The sequence below is a fragment of the Sander vitreus genome, chromosome 3 (genome assembly GCF_031162955.1).
Source record: "Sander vitreus isolate 19-12246 chromosome 3, sanVit1, whole genome shotgun sequence".
Taxonomy (NCBI): Eukaryota; Metazoa; Chordata; class Actinopteri; order Perciformes; family Percidae; genus Sander; species Sander vitreus.
The window spans coordinates 13,063,762-13,085,553 of NC_135857.1; the positions used below are offsets into that span (position 1 = coordinate 13,063,762).

General features: G+C 39.6%; 3 protein-coding genes across 4 annotated transcripts; 2 read left to right on the forward strand and 1 right to left on the reverse strand.

Annotated features, from left to right (window-relative positions):
- Positions 1 to 80: 80 nt before the first annotated feature.
- sptssb (serine palmitoyltransferase, small subunit B) lies at positions 81 to 7,467 on the forward strand. 2 transcript variants are annotated; one of them, XM_078246057.1, is made up of 2 exons: positions 81 to 1,313; positions 5,294 to 7,467. In XM_078246057.1, exon 2 carries the CDS (start codon positions 5,345 to 5,347, stop codon positions 5,585 to 5,587), a length of 243 nt encoding a protein of 80 aa, XP_078102183.1. In that variant the 5' UTR covers positions 81 to 1,313; positions 5,294 to 5,344; the 3' UTR covers positions 5,588 to 7,467. The 2 variants fall into 2 exon arrangements, with proteins under 2 accessions (XP_078102183.1, XP_078102182.1); XM_078246056.1 differs by lacking the exon at positions 81 to 1,313 and adding an exon at positions 3,073 to 3,163.
- Positions 7,468 to 14,968: 7,501 nt separating this feature from the next.
- Positions 14,969 to 17,806, forward strand: otol1b (otolin 1b). The gene is made up of 5 exons (XM_078245191.1): positions 14,969 to 15,141; positions 15,777 to 16,192; positions 16,299 to 16,388; positions 16,702 to 16,773; positions 16,860 to 17,806. The coding sequence occupies exons 1-5, from the start codon at positions 14,969 to 14,971 to the stop codon at positions 17,756 to 17,758; spliced, it is 1,650 nt and encodes a 549-aa protein (XP_078101317.1). The 3' UTR covers positions 17,759 to 17,806.
- A 624-nt stretch (positions 17,807 to 18,430) lies between these two features.
- LOC144515323 (high affinity immunoglobulin gamma Fc receptor I-like) lies at positions 18,431 to 21,091 on the reverse strand. Its single transcript, XM_078246061.1, has 6 exons — positions 21,018 to 21,091; positions 20,875 to 20,910; positions 20,339 to 20,629; positions 19,762 to 20,034; positions 19,170 to 19,445; positions 18,431 to 19,056 (listed from the first exon to the last, which is right to left on the reverse strand). Exons 1-6 carry the CDS (start codon positions 21,040 to 21,042, stop codon positions 18,722 to 18,724), a joined length of 1,236 nt encoding a protein of 411 aa, XP_078102187.1. The 5' UTR covers positions 21,043 to 21,091; the 3' UTR covers positions 18,431 to 18,721.
- Between the last annotated feature and the right edge of the window lie 701 nt (positions 21,092 to 21,792).

The window sequence follows — 21,792 nt, forward strand, 5'->3', positions numbered from 1 at the left end:
CCTAGATGTTTTCTGCTCGGGGATTAAAAGACATTAGCTTGGTCCCAAATCCATACTACATACTAATTATATACAGTAAGTACTCAGATGGCAATACAACTGCCACTTTGGAAAGCTACTGCCAATTAAACTTCACAAAAGTATTTTTTTCTAAAGATTTAATACTTGTTTTTGTTTTGTTTTTATCTTCTTTTTTTGCAGTTTGGTGATATAATTAAGGACCTTTATTTAAAACAAAAGGTCCTTAGTTCACTCTGCTATTTCTTTTGCCAACTGTGAGCATCAGACCAAACATTTGTACTGAGGGAGAGTAGTGTGCATCAACAGCACACTCAAAAAACAATGCATACTGTCTGCTTTGAGTATATATTTGGTTACACTTTACTTGAAGGTATCTACATAACGTGTCATACGAACGTGTCATAAACATTATAAACAAGTCATAAACGTTTATGATATAACGCTTCTTTTAGTAAGTGCCATTCAGTTTTTGTCATGACACGTTATGGTTAGGGTGAGGGTTCATGTGTTCATGACAGTGTCATGTCACTCTTATGTAGATACCCTCAAGGAAAGTGTTACCCTTTATTTTGTGCATGAAAATAGTACTTTTATGTACATATCCACCAGAGGGAGCTTTGGGCCACTAACAAAACAGATGTAACGCATTCAAATTGCCACACTTGTAGTAAGCCCGGCCAAGCCTGTTAATGGCATTATTTGCCTACCATGGGCATTATGTAAATACTCACCTAGCTGCACCACCTTTTCAGCCAAAGAGTGGTAAGTAATTGAATTCACTATGAATTTATTTTTTTTCTGTATATCTTGATTCTAATATGTACTTGTATATAGCCTGTTATAATGGAACAAATGCCAGGACTCAGTACACTGTCATGGACATTTTAAGCAACTTTATGAAAAAGAGGAAGTGTAAAGCAGTTGCCTTAAAAACCCCTGAGTAGTTTGAAATGGCTTAAAAGGGCAGAGTTCGTATACATTTTAGGAGCAAACGCTTTGGATGATCCCTGATGATTTTAGGAATGTAAAACCATGAAAGGTGCACACACACATCCTTGAGCATTAAATTCAAACCATAATTTAACTTAAGTTTTTTTTTATCACCAGGTTTGTTGCATGGCTGTGCAGACCTACTGATATGAGGCTTTATGTAATCTAAGACCCCCCAGAGGAATGTGTGTATCACATGTCTGTGTGACATGTCTCGCGTTCTAACTTGAAGAGGGAGGAGGCGTCCTGGTCTTGTTTTTCACAAACCTGAGCTGGTGGAACGGTAAAAGAAAGTCAATGAGGTGAATCCCCTCTTGAGTGTTTAGGTGTGTGTGGGTTTGGGCAACAACAACAACGAGAGTACGGTTTCTGCTTTTTTTTTTCTGATCACCATCCTGTTGATCTGATTTTCTCACCATCTTTGCATCATGTGCACAAACTGAGCTCTTCTGACCCATTTGCTTTGCCTCTAGCCCCCTTACCTAATTCCTACCATTACAGACCGACTTTCTCTCGGTATAAGAAGACCAATGGCATGTTGATGGAGCTTCGGTTCCCAACAGTACCTGAGCTATTAAGAAGGCTGACATTCTGATTTGAATACTGATTTCCAAACTACTTTTAGCGAAGCAGGTCAGGACTGTTTATGCAAAAACATTCGATATTTATACTACAAAGAGGTGTTAAATCTCTACAACGGGAAAATGTTAATCAGGCAATGTGTCTGGGATTTTAAACCAGTCCTCATCCTTGTGACGCTGACAAAATCACAGTGTATACATGCGTAACCAGTGCGCCGCGGCGGCGCTGCCCGTGTTTACACATCATTAATGAATAGTGTCAAATGCAAGAATTGAGCAGGTCAGCAAACATTGCGCAGATACGAGATAACATTTTCTTAACTGTGTGTCTACTGTAATTGCCCTAAAGCAAAAGGGACAACTTCTCAGCTTGCTTGAATTTTATTTTTATTTAATATTTTTTGGGTTGTTTGAGTTGTGCGTTTAAAGATTCAGGTTTTTCACATCCTTTGTTTAGGCAGGGACTTTGAAGAGAATAGAGAAAAGGTTTATATATTTTGTATCAGAGTATGCATATTAAGCTTTTAGTGGTTTTCTAAGACACGTTAAGAGTTGTGCATAAAACGTTTCTGGATTCACACCTGACCAGTCACATACCTCAGTCAGTTCTCGGTTTCTGAGTTCTTGTATTTAATGTAGCATTATCATTCATAATTATTATACATAATCATATTTCTACCACCAAAATGTGGAAACACATGTATGCTAAATGTATGAGGACAAAAGAGCAGAGACTAATGTCTGATCCAAGATATTATTTGCATTTCTTTTTGAAAGTGCTAATTAGTTTTCAGAATGACACTCTGGTCCTATAAATGTTATTATAGATAGTATTATAGAGACACTGCAAAAAATATTCTTATCATGAAAATGATAAAAATATGTATAGCTCGTTAACTTTTCTTATTTAGTCGTACAGTAAATAAAGCTTAAGAGAAGCAGGACAGACAACTGAACTGTGCAAAGACTGCAGCTGAATATTAAGCTGTCGGAATTATTTTTACGTTCAGTGTAAGATTTTATATTTGTTCAATATTTAGTGTCCATATGATAACTTGCATGAACTACAACATCCCTATACGCTGTGGTAACCGTGCATACCAGTGTGATGCCCTGCTGACACGGTTTGTTATCCAACCTGCTGCCCGGTGCTACTGCGACGCAGCGTCGGGCTGCAGCATGGTGGGACAGATGCGTCACGGACTGAAGAAAGTTTAGAGCTGCTGCACAAAGACTTTACATGGCTGGATTAGAGCTGCAACCAAACACCGACTCCTCCTGAGCCTCAAATGTTTTTCTCTTTAACACACACACACACACACACACACACACACACACACACACACACACACACACACCCCTCAGTCACCACCTACAGGTGAGTGTAAGCACTAGTAGTGGGTGTGGTGTCATTTTCATAGTCTATGACCTACATATAGGCCAGTGGCAAACTGGCGAGGCAGCTTTTTGTTCACACAAAGCAGTGGAGCAGCGGGCTGTTGTCTGTAGCTCGTCCTGTAATTATCTCCATCAGTAGTAGATCTCCAGGGGATCTCACGTCCGCTGCTAAGGTGAGTCTCAGCATATGGATTTGGTTATAGCCTACACAATACAGGCTACAGTGAGCGCTCAAGAGCTGATATATCCCCTCTATAATATTCTTTCTATTAAACTGAGGAGTGATGGAATGTATCATTGCTATGTGCAGATCATTATTCATTATACATTTATACCATCTTTGCAGGGAGTTTAACTTTCTTTTGCAGTTTTGTGGGCCAAACTTTTGAATTGAGGTAGCCTATTAAGGCATTTGAGTAAAGGTACCATCCAAATTCAGGTTAAAAGATACTGATCACCATCTAAATGTAACTTCAGTACAACAGTCCTGCTGTAGTATTTATGTCAAGGAATTGTATTTGGTTACATCCTGCAGAGTAGACTGTAGCTATTAAAAAAAGGACCTATCCTGTTTTTTCCAGGTCAGTAGGCTACACCTGCAAGGCAAGGTAACTTTATTTATTTAGCAAATTTCAGCAACAAGGCAATTCAAAGTGCTTTACATAAAACATTAAAAAGCAATTAAATCAATTAAAAACATTAATTAAAGAGATAATACCATAAAAAAACAGCTAAAATACAATAATCATCAAGATCAGAACTGTATTTTGGCCCTGAACCATTCAGTGATTTTATAAACTAACAGTAGTATTTATTATTAAAATCAATTATTTGAGGGACAGGATGCCAGTGTAAAGAACTGCAGTAATGTGATCCACTTTATTTTCTTGTTTCTAATTGATTTTCTTAAGGAGACTCTTACAGTGCACCTGTTGACCTGTGTGGCAGGATCTGTTAATGCCCGCAGCTATTATGTAATGCAAAGTGTTGTGGATTTCGCTGTGTACGACTTACTTAATTAATAAATTATTCAAGGTGACCAAGATGGTGATATAATTAAGGACCTTTATTTAAAACAAGACAAAAAACCCCACCTGAGTTCACTCTGCAGAGTATGACTAAAGACATTCTAATAGCACCCAGTACTTCATACAGTGGGGGACGGACTTAATCGCACAGCATAGTACGTCATCTGACAGCACATGTCATATAAACATATAGTTTTTAGTCAAATAAGGCGTATTTAGAAAACTTATACTGTACACTAATTACAAACACCATAATTCCTGCAAACAACGCTTTAGAACAAGCGAGTTTGTTAAAGTGCATGTTTTGGCCTGTGCATGTAGAAAACTCTTCTCATTTCCCTTCTTGCATAACATAAACGTAGCTCTTTGTAAGTGCCCCAGGTGTGTAGTAAGATGTGTATGTGTGCCAGGAAAATAAGTGAAGATATTGGGACTCCTGGGTTTAATTTCATTGGTGTTTCTCTACCCACACAAATGAATCCTAGAAGACCCCATGAGGCCTGCTTGATTTCCCCCTCAGGGCTCTGCTGTGGGTTTGGGGAGGGGGGGCTGGGTGTGCATCTAATTCCCTTTTACACCTGGTTATTAATAAACCCACAGCCCCAAAGACTATTTTTCATCTTGGTTACACAGTTGTCCAAGATAATGTTAACACCGGGCAGAACATATCTTAATCTGAGTATTAGTATTCATGATTGAAAAATTATAGTGGTAGTTGATATTTTTTTCCAAAAACTAAATTCCTCTTGTTCAGGGTGTTCCCTCATTAAATTGACCGACTAAAATACAGGTTGTATGTAAGAAGTAAATCATGATGGAAAGTAACTAAGTAGATTTACTCAAGTATACTGTACGAGAGTTGAGAGTATTACCATGTAATGTTACTTTTTACTTCAGCTCCACAACATTTTAGAGGAAAATATTGGACTTTTTACTTCACTGCATTCGTTTGACAACTTTGAGGATTAAGGATTTACAAAATATATAATCAGCTCATAAAGTATGATGTATCATTATAGATTAAACTACCTGACAGTATATAAAGTAGCTTTACTCCTAGCAACATAAAATGCTGCTCACACAGTAATTTCTAATGATAATCCAATATTATAAAATACTGACAGGGGCCATTATTCTACCTTATGAATTCTTAGATTTTTAGTATTTAATATTTCTGTACTTCTACTAAAGTAACATTATGAATGCAGGACTGTGTGCTCATGAGCATGTTCTTCTTCCTCCCCCCCCCCTTCAAACCATCTCTCTTTCTTACAGCTTGAATCTCACAACACTCCACCTCCATTTTCCTTCCGTCCAGCTTGAAAGATGAACTTCAAGAACTTAAGGGAGTACCTGTCCTGGCTGTACTACCAGTACCTGCTCATCACTGGCATCTATGTCCTGGAGCCCTGGGAAAAGTCCATCTTCAACTCCATCCTCTTCTCCGCCGTCGCCATGGTGATCTACACCTCGTATGTCTTTGTGCCCATCCACGTGCGCCTCGCACTGGAGTTTTTCTCTAAGATCTTTGGCGGGCAGCCTGGGAGCACCATGGCACTCATGAACTAAAAGATGGAGAGAATATGGAGGAAAAAGAGGCAGCAACTGGGTGGATTAGCACCTCAGATAATCGACTGAAAATATGAAGATCTTAATGAAATGATCTGGAAATCAGAGCCTTACTATCTTCTTTACATCCCAAGCCCTCTGGCATTACCCCATGGTATTAGACACACAACTCTGCATTACTTTCACTCCCTCGCTTTGAAATGTCTTGTGAAATGTTGATTGTCCTATTTGTTTTTGTCTTTCTCACCGTATGTCCTTGCGTGAGTGCATACCACCTCTGGGTTTTGCATGATAGGGTTATACATGGGTAGAACATAGTACCCGTCTCACTACAAAATACTAGACTCTCTTCTTTCCATCAGGACTTTTATGCTACAGTCCTTAAAGGGGCCTTCTGGCGATTTAGTATGTCACTTCCATAAAAAACAAACCTGTTAGAGTCAGATTCAAAACCCCAAGCCATTTACTATGTAGTGCACTAAATTCTCTGTCGTTTTATAGTGTCTAAATTTGGAGTGTGAAATTTATGCAACGTTTAGTGCCCTCAAACGTGCCAACGATAGAGCAAAAAGTGCTGTGTTCTAGGACACTATATTCTGCAATAAATCCCATATAGCAATCATTGCATTTTATAGACGCAAAATGATTCACAAGTGTCTGAATTCTAAATTTACTACTGGAGTAGTGAACAAGTAAACGAGGGAGTGCATGGTTTATACACAGCCTTAGGAAAGCTCCTTTCAGAGCCACAGAAGACATACAACTGTTTTTACAGGCTGAGTAGGACTCTGTGACAAATAAACAGAACTTGATGTGTAAAATTGGTGGAGTTCCCCTTTAAGTATGTGTTTATCTGCTGCATGCTCGACGCCATGTTATCACCGATTGGGAATTGCTCACTGATAAAACAGGAGTTAGAACTCATTCCAAGATGTTTTGACATGTTACTGGTTGATCTATGGTTTTGTATCAGAACCATTATCACCTTTTTAGTTGCCTGCATGCACTGGAATACTAACTGACAGGGTACATTGCACATTTTCAATAGCTGATCTTTCAAGAGATATAGAAAAGCCCAAGCTGTGCAATGAATCTAAAAGCGTCACAATCTGTTACACAGTTGTGGAATTTACAGATTTACTGGCATGTTACTGCCCCCCCCCGTTGTAAACTGAATGTATATCAGGAAGGTGTGTGTGTCGACACACCGAATGAGCAAATATTGATACAACACACCTTTGCATTTTAGGCTTGGCTTTGTTAATGATGTAGCTTTATGTAACCAACAGCTTCTCAACTCAAATCAAAACTGTTTGCTGTCACATGCAAAATGCAAATTGGCCTGAATAAAAAGCAAAGCCTGACTGACCAAAAACAAAAAAACTGTCTTCCTCACCTACAGTTGATCTATAGAGAATGAAAGGGAGAGAGAATGAGTTGTATAGGGTTTCTGGTAGTTGTGATGAGCATTGCGTGCTTAAGATCATCTTATTTGTTAAAGGGCTCACTGACTACAGTCTAATCATGATCTCAAGTTCCTTTTATTTATATGTAGTTATATATTTATATGCAATGGTAAATGCTTGGCTGGTTACAATGTCATTTACCAAACTTTTTTGATTATTTATATCTGTGTTCTCTTGTGGCAATAAATAACACATCATTTGTTCTTTAGTTTGTTTTTCCACCTGACAGTGCTTTTATATTGTTCCAGTTTGTGTCATTTCATTTCAATTTTGTTAAAACAGATGTAGTAGTCCCAGGCATTTCCTGTTCTAAGAATGAAGCTTTTTTTCATCGTTCACCAAAATCAATGTTTCATTTGTATATGATAGCAACACATCACTGCAATATTCAGAAAATAAAGACATCTGAAGATACTTAGACGACTGTTGTCTTTCTCATCCTCGTTTGTTTTTTGATATGAATGTCTGTGCCTACTGATGGTTAAAATATATCAATTAACTTTGTTATGCCTTTAGTCAAGCAGAGCAGTTACTTTGAAATGCAAGAACAAGCAAAACAAAGGCTTTTGGGTCGCACATCTGACAATTGACTGTACCACATGAAGTGATTTTGCACAATAAGAGGCAGAGCCACCTAACCAGTTCTACCTAGACAGTGCATACATGAATTTCCAGGGGCTTTGTTTTCCCTACTGCAGATACTAGGCAGTGCTCCAGTGCCCACAAAGCTCTGTTTACCTGAGGTCTATGTTCACAGAAACAATTCAAATCCATTTTAAGGATGATAAAAGAAACATGTTTTAAAGACTTGCTGGTAGAATAGTGTGAAATTAATAGTGGATGAGCGAGCAGGACATTGTTATCAGTTTAGGGACTCATCAGATAACTATGTTTATGCCTTGCAACTGGAAACCTCCATCCTGTTTTCTCCCAGTTGCTGCAACACCCTGAGTTCTGAACTTGCACATGTACACTAAGCTCATCCCAAGGTACCACTGAAGCCCTCTCTACTCCTTTCCTTTCCTTTCCTTTCCTTTCCTTTCCATTCTTTCCTTTCCTTTCCTTTCCATTCCTTTCTTACATTTCCTTTCCTTTCCATTTCCTTCTTCTTCTTTCTTCTCCCTTCATTTACTCTCTTTACCTCTTTCCTTACCTTTCCTAAACTTTCCTCTCCTCTCCTCTCCACACATTTCCTTTCCATTGTTCTTGTTTCCTTTCCTTTCTTACTTTTCCATTTCTCTTTTCCCTTCACATTTCCTTTCTTTTCCTCTCCACTCATTTTTTTAACCATTGTTCATGTTTCATTTCTTTTCTTTCCTTTATATTTAATTGTATTTGTTTCCTCTCCTCTCCTCTCCCTTTTCAACTCTCCCTTTCTTTTCTTTCCTGTCCTGTCCTTTCCTTTCCTTCACCTCACTTCCTCTCCTCTCAGGTCCAGTGTTTTCTCGTAATATCCTACGTGGTGCAAGTCTGCCTCGAAGTCTATGAAGAACTTCTGATGTTACAGTTTTTCTTGATTGCTTTGATGCAGCAGTCAACTCAAACTCCACATTTTTCAAAACAGTTAACACACAGGCCGAAACAGTGGCACTCATGGTCAAAATGACACATTTTGTTTGCAAAAGGCTCTAACCGTGCCAAAACATTTATAATATGGAACAAAAGCAAATGTTGCCTTCAAACAACACAACTTGCAAACAAGTGTATGAGCTCTTCCAATCAACCATTACACAGTGGACAACAAAATACAAAATACAGCACTCAGTGTGAATCAGTGCACCATTGCTTGTCATTGTAGCCTATTACTGTACGTAGCTTTCATGCCAGTGACATTTGTTGACAAATTTGCCTTCTTGCAAAGAATTGGATCCAGAATCAGAAATGCTTTGATGCGAAGTTGATTGATTCCATTGATCCTTATTTTGAAACTGTGGCTGAAAACTGAAATACTGTAAATATTACACAAAATACATGTAAACCAAACCAAAATAAAATATATTATAGTATAAGAAGTTAAGAAAATTATATTACAGTTACAGTACAATGCTATTATTAAAAATCTATTACAGTAAAGTATAAACATCTATTACTGTAGAGTATAAGAAATCTCTTCTGTCTTGACGATGGGGCCACATGGCCTAACCCTGCAGACTGACTGCTAATTGAAGATTTGTGTGAAGGAGTGTCAAACAGGTGCTTCAGTGATTTCATACTGATGTAGGTAGTTTCTAATAGTTAGGAACAGATGGTTTCTGTTTGGTAACCATAGCTAAAACAATGGAGTTTGGACTGCTTGAATGACATCCGTGTTAACTGTTATGCAAAAGCGTGGGGAAAATGTGTCCATCCAATGAGAAAGGGTTAACACATTTGCAAGAGGTGTCTTCTGCTCTGCTGAGACAGTGATGATGAAAACCGAGTGGATCCCAGTTTCTTTAAGCAGGTCAAAGCAATCAAGAAAAACTGTAATTTGTATCCCATGAAGGAAGAGGCCAGGGGTTATCTCCATAATGACAAGGTGTAAACAAAGCAATCTTTCTTTGTTAATCTGCAGACTACAGAAACACTCACAAGGGTGGTGTATTGTTTCTGCTGTGTTTACATGGGACTCCAAGCAACTGTCACGTCCACAGACAGAGAGGTCAAAAACATTACTATACTATGACTTTTTCATGACATCTTCTCTGAAATTTCATTGAGGTGTTTATGACATTTTTTGTGACACACAATGTCACACTGTATAGCCTGGATGGAGAGTTTAAGTGACACTGTCAACTGTTTATTTCTTGTAATGAAAACATTATGCTGTGTGTCAGGAGAAGCGCTGTTTTACTGTGACTGGGTATAATTCTGTGAGATTGTATGATTTACAATTACTCTGTATCATTTTGTGTTTCCCGTGTTTTGATGGATATTAGAGCAACTAGAGGGGTCAAAATTACGCCATTACGATTACGCCAATAATGAAGAAATATATAATATTATATCTTTAAACACATATATTGGGTGTGTTAGTAATACACATCATATTGACAATACAAGGACAGCCTTTAAGGGTAATGATATCAACAGCATCTATCTAGTTTAAAGTCACTAACAAAAAACTGTTGTCATTACTTTACAGAGCCAAGTCAATTAATTTGATTATAATTGTATTATTTGCTCCAGTTTATGGCTTAATAAAATGTTTGCCACAAAATCTGTATATTTTAAAGACATCAGATTAATTTTACATTGTATTGTATGATCAACTAATGTGACCAATAAATCTGAATGTTTTCCGGTTAATTGTATGACTCAGTGTTGTGATTTATTGTGAAAACAAATGCAATTGCAATGATTGGGTAGTTTTTAACATAAAAAAGAGAGACAGGACATGACAATACCCTGTTAATATAATATACTATAGTGTCATTTAACAGGCCTGTTTTCAGCGAACGTTGTTTGCACGGTTGGGTGTGTGTGTGTGTGTGTGTGTGTGTGTGTGTGTGTGTGTGTGTGTGTGTGTGTGTGTGTGTGTGTGTGTGTGTGTGTGTCTGTGTGGGTTCTTGTTTAACTATATATATGTGGGGTCCAAAAACGGGAATATAGTATACTTGTGGGGTCCGGACAGCTTTGTGGGGCCAAAATGCTGGACCCCACAACTTTAAAGGGCTGTTTGAGGGTTAAGACTTGGTTTTAGGATTAGGGTTAGAATTAGGTTATGGTTAGGGTGAGGGTAAGGGTTAAGGTTAGGCATTTAGTTGTGATGGTTAAGGTTAGGGTAAGGGGCTAGGGAATGCATTATGTCAACGACGAGTCCCCACAAAGATAGTGAAACGCACTATGTGTGTATTGTTTTGGTTAAACACTCTTTGAACCGTATTTTTCCTTGTAATGATAAGAAAAGGTTATTTCCAAAAAGTCCCATTCATACTAAGTCAACCGTTTTATGGATATAGAATACATTTTCTTATTTTCAAACTTTGTCAGCCAACAAGCTTCTCTACTTGTACATTTTCTTTCTTTAATTGTTGGATTTCTCTTTTTGAGTCGAAACTCTTCAGAGAAAAGCAGAGGTTCTAAAAACATTGTTGGCAAACAATACGCACAGATTAGATTAGACACAAAGGCCCAAGGATTAACATGATTTGTGAATGTAATTCCAACCGCAACAGAGATCATGTACAGGATCACAGTATCATGTTTTGAGGATAAATTAATCTATTGTCTTTATTTTTTTAATGATCCCGGTGCAATCAGACAAGGTTTGTTCTGTGGCATTTAGAGTGATTGTGCAATTACTGACATGCCTTGTTGATCAAAGATGGAGGAGGAATTCTCCTCATGACACAGCTCCCAGCTCCACAGTACATTATATCTGATCTACAAATCAGTCAATATGAGTCTAGGAGTGGTTGGCCTAATAAAAACGAAGCCCAGCAAGGCGTTAAACCGCAACTGGAGCCAAACCCTAACATGGTCAATGGACTTCAAATGGAAACATGTTGTGCTACGTTTGGCTCAAACTGTAGTAAAAGTTGGTGAAGAGCAGTGTAGCTTAATAAAGAAGCAGGATGTTTGTGCTCCTAAATATACTTGTTAAAGCAACATCTTCATGGCCATCTGGATAAATATATATCTGTAAATATTACAGTTCTTAGTAGGTGTTCATATGAGCTGATATATATATATATATATATATGTTTTTGTGCATGCAGGATCCTTGAGGTTAAACCTAAATCACAAGTCTGCCACCAAGTGGTCAAGTAAAGAAATCATATTTTCCTCAATGTGGTACAGTTGTGATAACAATAATCTTATTGTAAGCACAAGTAGAATCATCACAAGTCTCTGAATCTAGTTAAGAAAGCACTATAGAGCCAATAATTCACTTTTGACTAGGTGGTTCACATTGTGGTATATTTCACAGTATGCTGCTGCTGTAGGCCTATATTACAGTTTTTCTTGATTGCTTTGACCTGCTTAAAGAAACTGGGATCCACTCGGTTTTCATCATCACTGTCTCAGCAGAGCAGAAGACACCTCTTGCAAATGTGTTAACCCTTTCTCATTGGATGGACACATTTTCCCCACTCTTTTGCAGAACAGTTAACACGGATGTCATTTAAGCAGTCCAAACTCCATTGTTTTAGCTATGGTTACCAAACAGAAACCATCTGTTCCTAACTATTAGAAACTACCTACATCAGTATGAAATCACTGAAGCACCTGTTTGACACTCCTTCACACAAATCTTCAATTAGCAGTCAGTCTGCAGGCCTTAAAGGTGCTCTTTGCCAACATGGATGGAAGAGGTCTAAGACAGAGGAGACTGAGTAGCAATAGTAGCTATTTCTTATACTCTAATAAGTAGTAATAGATGTTTATACTTTACTGTAATAGATTTTATTTTTATTTTCGTAATTTCTTATACTCTAATAGATTTTCTTTTGGTTTGCATGTATTACAGTTTTTCTTGATTGCTTTGATGCAGCAGTCAACTCAAACTCCACATTTTTCAAAACAGTTAACACACAGGCCGAAACAGTGGCACTCATGGTCAAAATGACACATTTTGTTTGCAAAAGGCTCTAACCGTGCCAAAACATTTATAATATGGAACAAAAGCAAATGCTGCCTTCAAACAACACAACTTGCAAACAAGTGTATGAGCTCTTCCAATCAACCATTACACACACACATATATATATATATATATATATATATATAGACCCTCCTATGCAGCTCTGCAGCGTTGTCTCAGTAGCAAGCGGTTGTCTCCATGACACCGCACTTTGCCCCAGACAGAATAATTACAATTACACACAGTAATATGACACATATAACACATTACAATTGATTTATATTCATTATTTGTCTGAAAATATTGAACACAGCTGATTGAGATTTCCTAATTTGACCCACCCATTTCCCATTTTACCAACACATTCATTACTCTTCCAAATTAAAGCCAACAATTCTGTTTAGCATCAGCTTTTACCAAGAATTTCATACAATATTGTTATTGTTTTCTTATTAATAAGAACCATTTCCACTTTTCCCTACAACTTCACCTACAACAATTGAGTGTAGCGACAGATTTAAAAAAAAACATCTTAATTTATTCAAATTTTTGTTTGGTACATTATTGGTATTATTCAACATTTCAATGAAATTCATAATAATTAAAACCATTCCCACTTTTCCAACTTTTCTCACTTCTTCACCTTCTTCTGTCCAAATATGCTAGCAATCCAGTTTAGCTTTAGCAATTTAGCTTTTTGCACAAGCATTTTGAGGAAATCCATTCTCTAGTTAATTTTTAATATCGTCTTGATCTGCATTGATCTGTGTCTGTTGCACTTCTTCAAAACGGCTTTTGTGGAAAAGGCCATCATGTTTAATCAACCAACTTTGAGCACATTAGAAACGTGTGACAGTACTCTGTCTGACTATGTGAGATGTGTCTTCGCTGTCAGCAGATCTCCTGCCATAGTCATTAGCTGCTAATTCTGCAGGATCTAGATTTCTTTTGATAAGATCCCACAGTAAAGAACAAAAAACTGTCTATGGCCATAGTAGTACTGGAATAATCATACAAAGAGTGGCTGGTTGCTGTGCTGGTTACTAAACAAGTCTCTATCTTATTGTCTCATTCTCACACTCTATACACATTCACTGCAGCTTCAGGATCTCTCTTACATGAATAGGGTTAATGTAAGGCAATACACCTCCATCCATCCAAGTCATCTTAGGTCCTCTCTCTGCTCGGCTGCACCCGTTGAGTAAGTTAACTCTTCCTTATCCAGCGCTCTATAGTGTGTGTGGATGGAGGCTGAGGGCCGGTGCCAGTGTTAAATGAATGGGCAGGTGAGCGGTGCCTAAGTCCTCTGTGACCAGCTGGGCACTGTAAGCTGACCGCTGCCGTTGTGTGTGGTCTGAATGGAGCTGAGAGACGATGGGGGTTGAGGTCGGGCATGGAGAACCCCAGAGGAACCCCTTTCTCAGGACATGCATATCTTACACTCCATCTGTTTGCCTTTTATGGAGGCGTAAGTCAGGGACACTTCACCTGAGCGGCTGGGAAGGAGGGAGAAGAAGAACATGTGAAAGGAGGTTAGGAGGTAAAGGAAAGTAGCCTACACGAGAAGATAAAAAATGGTTTAAATAAACACAATCTTCTCCTATTTAGTGGCCCTCATCCCACCATCACCCCTCTCTGTTTCCCAAACTTCATTTCCCTACTTCCTGCTCACTCATAGCTGGTCATAGATCCCTCTGAGGACATGAGGTCTTTGACAACTGAAGCATGTCTGTTGCTCAAACATTCATTCACTGGCCAGTCAAGAGTTTCGACTAGACAGCTACCAGAAAATCACTTTTCTATGAAAACCCAATGCTATCTTGTTACAGCGTAATAAAGAATCTTTGTCCAACAACACAGTATAAATCATAGTTAGCAAATGTAGCTGCCAGCAGTCTTGAGGGCTCATGTGCAGAAAGTTGGTCACAGTGATCAGGCAAGCATTGCAACTGCACTGATTTAAATGAGATAAGCTGGTTCCTTTGACAAACAGCTCAGGTTTAGCAACTGTTGAGTGAGGAGATTATCAGTGCTTTTAAGGCTAAAGCTTTCTTCTGGATGTTCACCAAGTACCAGTAGATTGTAAATACTTAGCCCCCTGTGCTGCACGCCAGTTTGCAGATCTTAGTCATTTTAAATTCAATTGCTGCAGATATCTAGGCGTACTTTAAAATGTCAACATGCAACTGAGTGTAAAAGATCTGTACAAAACAGTTTGCACCTTCATGCAGAATACTGTCCAAACTTACGCTTCAAAAAAGAGTTGTAGTGTTGTAGTGCTCTGGCCTCTGTCATAGAACCCTCTTTGCTTGGCTTTGTCCCACCCTAAGAGCCTGGGTAGTAGGTTGGATGTTGGAGGAATGCCTCCCATATCGGGTGACCCATTGCCCCACGGCCTTTGCTCCTCGCCTAGCTCGCAGCGAGGGAGTGCTCCTGGCGGGCGCTGTATCCCGTGTCACAAAAGCACCTTTCTACACAACAGGGGTACAGAGAATGGGCCACAGCACAGTGGTTCTCCTTGGGTCAGCTCCAGCCCGCCGTAGTTGGATTTCAGACCTCCCCCTGTGCTTCCAGCAAACACCCTCATTGGTGGGGATGTTCTTTTTCCCAAGCCTGGCAGAGATATCAGAGAGACCTGGAGCTCCTGGTGCTGCCTGCAAACCGCTAGAGAGGATAAATGACCTACCACTTATGCATAACTGGGTGAGTCTTATTCATTTTGTTAAATTATACATTTTGCACAGCAAGTTGATTGATGGGTTACTTATTAAATTATTGTTTTTATGTGTAAAGAATGACATATGTTGAGGAGCGTACTGAACTTGATAAAGATGATGAATATGCAGAGTGTCATTGCAGTTAAACGTTGTAGCAGCAGAATTTACTGATAAAAGCCATAAAATCAGCTTTGAATAGTCAAACTGCAGACTTTTCGAGTCACAATGGCACATGACTGAGAAACAAAGTAGCTCCAACCTGAAATTAGCGGTGTAGAAAGCACACAAGTGGAAACAGAGAAACAGAGAAAAATAATCAGAATTGAAGAAACATGGAGAATGATAGTAGATGAGAGGAGAGGTAACTTGGTAGTGCTGAGTGTTTTGCAACAGCGAACTGCTGATCAGATGTGCTATTTTTGTAAAAACTCTGTTCTCAGATCCCAGTCAACCATGAGGATTATCTCCTGTCAGTCTACCCTTGTGGCTGTAGTTGTGGTTACACTCACTGTGGTGTCCTGCGCTGAAGCTAAGACTACACAGAAGCCAAAGTACCAGTACACCAAGAAACCTGTACCTCAGATCACCGTGCACAGCCCTGTGACCACCAGCATGCCCAAGACTCTCAAGATAGTGCCGAGCGCAAATCCTGTGGAGCCCCATCCGCTGCCCACCACAGAGAGGACCACCTATCCAAATCAGGTCCCTCCACAGTACTACACAGACAGCACCGAGCCCCCTGGTGCTGGCCCTGAGAATTACACTCTAGATTACAACGAGTGCTATTTCAACTTCTGCGAGTGCTGTCCACCTGAGAGAGGCCCCAGGGGGCCAAAGGGAGACAGAGGCATGACAGGTATAATACTCACTGATAAAGGGCATTTGAGAAAAATGCTTTTGATTTAATCAATTCATTTGTTTGCTGTCAACATTTTGAACTTAGCCTACGTTTCCTTATGTAGGGCCACCTGGTGAAAGAGGCCTTACAGGAGCAGCTGGTTTACCTGGACCACCGGGAGTGAGTGGTCCTATGGGGTTAAGAGGAGACAGAGGTGAGTAAAATATGGTTACATTTTAATTAATTTAAATAAACATTTAAAATTGCTTATTACATAAACATTACAATTATATTATCATATATTAAAAGAATGCAACCATGATGTAGCATACATTACAAAGACATATTACGAAAACAATGGGCCCCTGGGCACAACACATAAAGCCCAGGGGCCACAACACAACGGTGATTCAGAATAGTCAGTTTACAAAGGCCCCATCAAATATATTGTTCTTCTTCACTAGTTAAACAAATTAAAATATTCACATTGCTTATGTTGGATATTATTCATTGAATCAATGTCTCAGGGGATAGAGGTGACAGAGGAAGCAGTGGGCCAGGCGGGCCACCAGGAGTCCCAGGGAAACCAGGACAAAAAGGTGCCAACTTGATCCGGTGATTGTTGAATTGTTTGATATTGTTTCCATACTTCAACAGTTCTGATATAGTTTTCCTTACCTTGCAGGTGATGTTGGCTCAAAAGGTGAGAAAGGTGAGATAGGGTCGCAAGGTGTCAAAGGTGATAGTGGGGTGAAAGGGGAACCTGGCCAGAATGGGACTGCTGGTGAGAAAGGAGAACCGGGAAAAGAGGGGCCAGCTGGACCTCCAGGAATGGCTGTTGAGATAGGTCCTAAAGGAGACAAGGGGGATAAGGGGGAGTGTGGCACGTTCGGGGAGAGAGGACAGAAAGGTGAGCGAGGGGACACTGGGTCACCTGGCATTCCAGGAGGGATGGGCATTCCAGGAATGAATGGCAAGCATGGTTCCCCAGGTCCGGTAGGCCTCCGAGGGGATCAGGGACCTGTTGGACCACAAGGAGAACCAGGGTTTACAGGACCTCAGGGACCACAAGGCATAAGAGGGATGCTTGGGCCAAAAGGGGACAGAGGTTACCCTGGGATGAGAGGTGAGCGGGGCATTCGTGGAGTCAAAGGAGCTAAGGGATCAGGGGTTCCCCAGAAACGCTCAGCCTTCAGTGTAGGAATCTCTCCAAGAAAGTCCTTCCCTCCCTCTGGCTTCCCAATCCACTTTGACAAAGTCTTCTACAACGAAGAGAACCACTTCAATGTCACTTCCAGTAGCTTTACATGCATCCACGCCGGGGTTTATGTCTTCTCCTACCACATCACCGTACGCAATCAGCCACTGCGAGCCACGCTGGTAGTGAACGGGTCACGGCGGGTAAGGACGCGGGACTCTCTGTACGGTCAAGACATCGACCAGGCGTCCACTCTGGTGGTGCTGCGGCTGGCGGTGGGTGATCAGGTGTGGATGGAGACGCTCAGAGACTGGAATGGGGCGTATGCCAGCAATGATGATGACAGCATCTTCTCTGGATTTCTGCTTTACTCAGACACGATCTGACTCTCTAATGAAAAATATTTTCTTCTACTGGACTGTTCCATCCCTGAAAAGGACAAATACTGGTGGTGCTACACTACATTCATTACTTATGAACTGCTGTAAAAGCTTTACTGCACACTAGTATGAAAATGTAAGGACTGGCAATATCAAGGTCATATTTAGTATCTTCTTATTTTACCTGTTGCCCTCTGAGTAAAAACAAAAGTCTTGTTTACTGATTGTATAAATACAACATTTTTATACACAACCTTCATCACGTAACATGCATAAAAAAAAGGTCTATAAATATATTGGGGTATATTGTCCAGTCCAAAAAATGTGGTAAAAAAGCCACACACATTGCCTCCCAGGTAATTAGGGGAAGAAGACAATAAAAAAAAACTACACTATAAAAATGTTTGCAAAATGACAAAGGTAACTAAGGGCAAACATGCCAATATTCACCATAAATTGAAATCTTACATACAAATATATGATGCATGTGTATGTGCAAGTATACAGAGACTATCACTGTGACCTATAACTGTATTATTATTCTTACTGTAAATCCACTACCCATGCTATTATACCAATACTTCTAATAAGAAAGCAGTATTGCATGAGGACTACTATATATTGTACAATAGGGTTGTAAAAAAGAGTTCAGTAAAAATAAAATCCAGTAGTACATACTGTATGATTCATGCTTTATTTGCTTGCACAATATGACATTATTATTATTCCCAGCACTACGGATCCAGTTAGTTTTGTACAGATGAGATCATAAATTTGACACTTGGTAACATGTAGAATTAATATTACACAATTAACCATATAAAAAGTGTGCACTGGCAGCACAGTGTACATATGATTGATATCAGATAGCTAAAGATGTGCCAGTTGCATGCTATTACATTGATTCAGGATCATGTATTTTCTGTAATTGCTGATAACTTGTCACCATAGGACAGTGTCTGGAGAGACCTAAGGCATGTCACCAGATCCTCTAGACATATCAGATCCTCCAGACATATTATCAGATTCCTCAGAAATATTGAGGTGGGGAGGAATAGCAGTTTGTGTGAGAGACTGGACTCTAGATAGCAGAGTGCTTGGTGCTGGCTGTGAAGGCTTCAGTGAAGGAGCTGTAGATTGGGTGCTCACTTCAGTAGGCTGAATAAAAGTGGATCGGTGAGGAGAGGGCCAGGCTGCTTTTGGCTCAGCTGAAGGAGGCTGGGAGAGCACTGGGGATGAGATTGTAGGAGCTAAAGGCCATGGGTCCTTGGTATGAAAAGTGTGAGGCATCAGCATCTGTGGTCCTATTGGATCAAAGAAAATTTGACCTCAGAGGTTTCGCAATTTGCAATTTTGACACTTTAGGTTTGAACTTTTAGTCAAGGACACCCAGCAGGTTACATTTACTTATATGTACCTGTTACTTGTCCAAAGCTTTCAGGTTCACTCCACCTGGAGATGCCCAACTCAGGCACCTTGGCCTTGCAGCTGTATTGGCCTGGAGTCCGTTGGACCAGATCATGGTTCTCAGAGGTTGCTGTTCCCAGTCGATTGTTATTCTTGTAGAAATAGAAGTGTATTGCAGGGGCAGGAGCACGGGCGTTGTATTTGAGGTGGCATATGAGCTTCATCTTCTTTACTGGAATCAAGTTATTGTCTGCAACAATCTCCAAAACTGGCTGCGACAGAATCTCTGAGATAGAGCCACAGAAGAAGAAACATTACTGACACATCAAAATAGTTTAAAAGAATGTTGACATTTTTTTTATTTTAGCACTTAATTATGCTAAGATATTATGGGAATGGTTCAACATTATGGGAAAGGCTCTTCACTTTCTTGCCGAGAGTTAGTTGAAAAGATCAATACTACTCTCAGATACAAGAGTGGTATTGCTCTTCTAACTTTTGGCAAGAAAGCCAATAAGTGCATTTCCTAAAGTGTCTAACTATACATTTAACGTGTGCAAATTCACCAAACTCAGCATATGCAATCCAGAATGTAAACTCACCTAAGACCTGCACTGAAGCGTCAGCTGAAATTACAGAGCGTGTACGTCTGCCTTCATCCCACGATGCCCTACAAGAATAAATTCCTTGGTCCTCGAGGGTCAAGCTATTCAGGTAGAAATGTGGGTGGAGGCCATTCTGTCTCATGACTTCAACGCCATCTTTGTACAGAATCACCTCATGAAGTTCGGATGCACGTCGGACGCGACATGTGACCTTTAAGGTTTCTCCGACGAGGCCGGGATGAGGTGGGACTTGCAGGATAGCCCACCCTCCTGAACAAGGATTACAGAGAAGAAAGTGACATTGAAATAACATCTTGTGCTCTTATATTGATATTTACAGTAATAAAACAGGCCAATGGTAGCGTGTTTTAAATGTGACCAAAACTTGGTCACGTTTTCTAAAAACAAACACACAACGGGGCACCATACTATATTTAAAAGCAGCTGAAGTTCAATGGTTCCCAATTCTCAGAGTTGACGGGAGTAGCAGAAGTAGGAAAAAGAGGAAGAAGAGGGTCTGACATGTGAATCAAGGAGATTTCTAATGAAATGAAACTGATAAACAAGATCTTACCATCCACATAAATCTCCAAAGGCAGACTTTGGAGAGTGTGTATGTTTCCCACTAATGTGTCCCTCACTCCCTGGCAGTAAAATTTCCCACTCTCTTGAACCTTGGCATTCCACAGAATGAGGTCCTTCCCAGACTGTGAGAGCTGCTTAGATTCCCTGAACCACAGGTAGGTCCAGGAGGACTTGTGGGCATCAGGAATGCTGCATGTCAGCCGGACACTCTCTCCAGAGAAGATCCTTGAATCCCCTGACACCATTTCCAATACAGCTCTGAACGAGGTCACAAGGGGAGCTAAGGAGACAAACACAGATGGGTTTGCCGGGGAAGTATATCCCCCCAAAAAAATCTGTATACCTGCATGGTTTCGATTATAAATGTTAATGTTTAGCTCATGAACTTAAAATCACATAATGCCATCTGTTCAGTGGATTGATTGATTCTATTGATACAGTATACAGTATGCTTACAAAGGTTAACATTTAGTTATGTGAAGTTGTTCCATATCTAGAATTTAATAAAGAATAGGTAGTACATACCCTGTGTTACTACAAGCTGTGGTAGTGTTGAAAGAACTGAAAAGGGAAAATAATCCAGCATGAGACAAATAAAAGTAGAAAACAATATTTTAAACACAGTGATACATTTGTGAGATATTACGAACGAACGGATGAAAACTCACCGAGGAGGGAAATGACAGTGTCCATTTTTAATATTTGTGAGAAACAGAGACTGAGGTAGATTAATTTATTTCTAGTGGGGAGGGAAGTGAAAATGATGTTCCAACACATCACACAGGATATCCCTTTTTTCAGAAATAACGCTTTCATTTCTGACATAAGTGTATTTTTGAACTGTGAGCATACTTTGATAGAAACCTAAAGGGGATTACTTTTTTCTTTTTTTAAAACAACAAACAAGAATGGATGGGTATTACAATATAAGGGACTATCTCCTTTTGTTATCGATATAACAAATATATATATGTTAATTTTATAATTATATCCTTTTTAGTCTTTTCTTCATGTCTACTTAATTCCTTGACCCCATCTAAAGTATATTTCCTGGAAATGTCAGTGAAAAACAAAGGGAAGTGAAAGAAACACACCCTATTTTCACTGATTCTGAATTTCAGTTCAAATGCACCAACACCCATTGAGAAATAAACACGGGAAGTCTTATGAAACAAATCACAATATATGTTGTGTTGAAAAAGGACTAAATAAGTGCTTACTGTAAATCTCTCTCCAATGACCTGAGCGAATTTTTGGCATTGAAAAAAACTCTCTAAAGAAATTCTACTATGTTGGTCTTTCTTCATGTATATGTTGTATATTTTAACAATAATACTGGTGTGGCAGGGACTTGGTTAGGGAACCGGAGGGTCACCATGCAGACCAAGTACGGAGTGAGGACTGGTAGCTGGGGTTAGAAGAAGTGTCAGTTCACCTACTGGG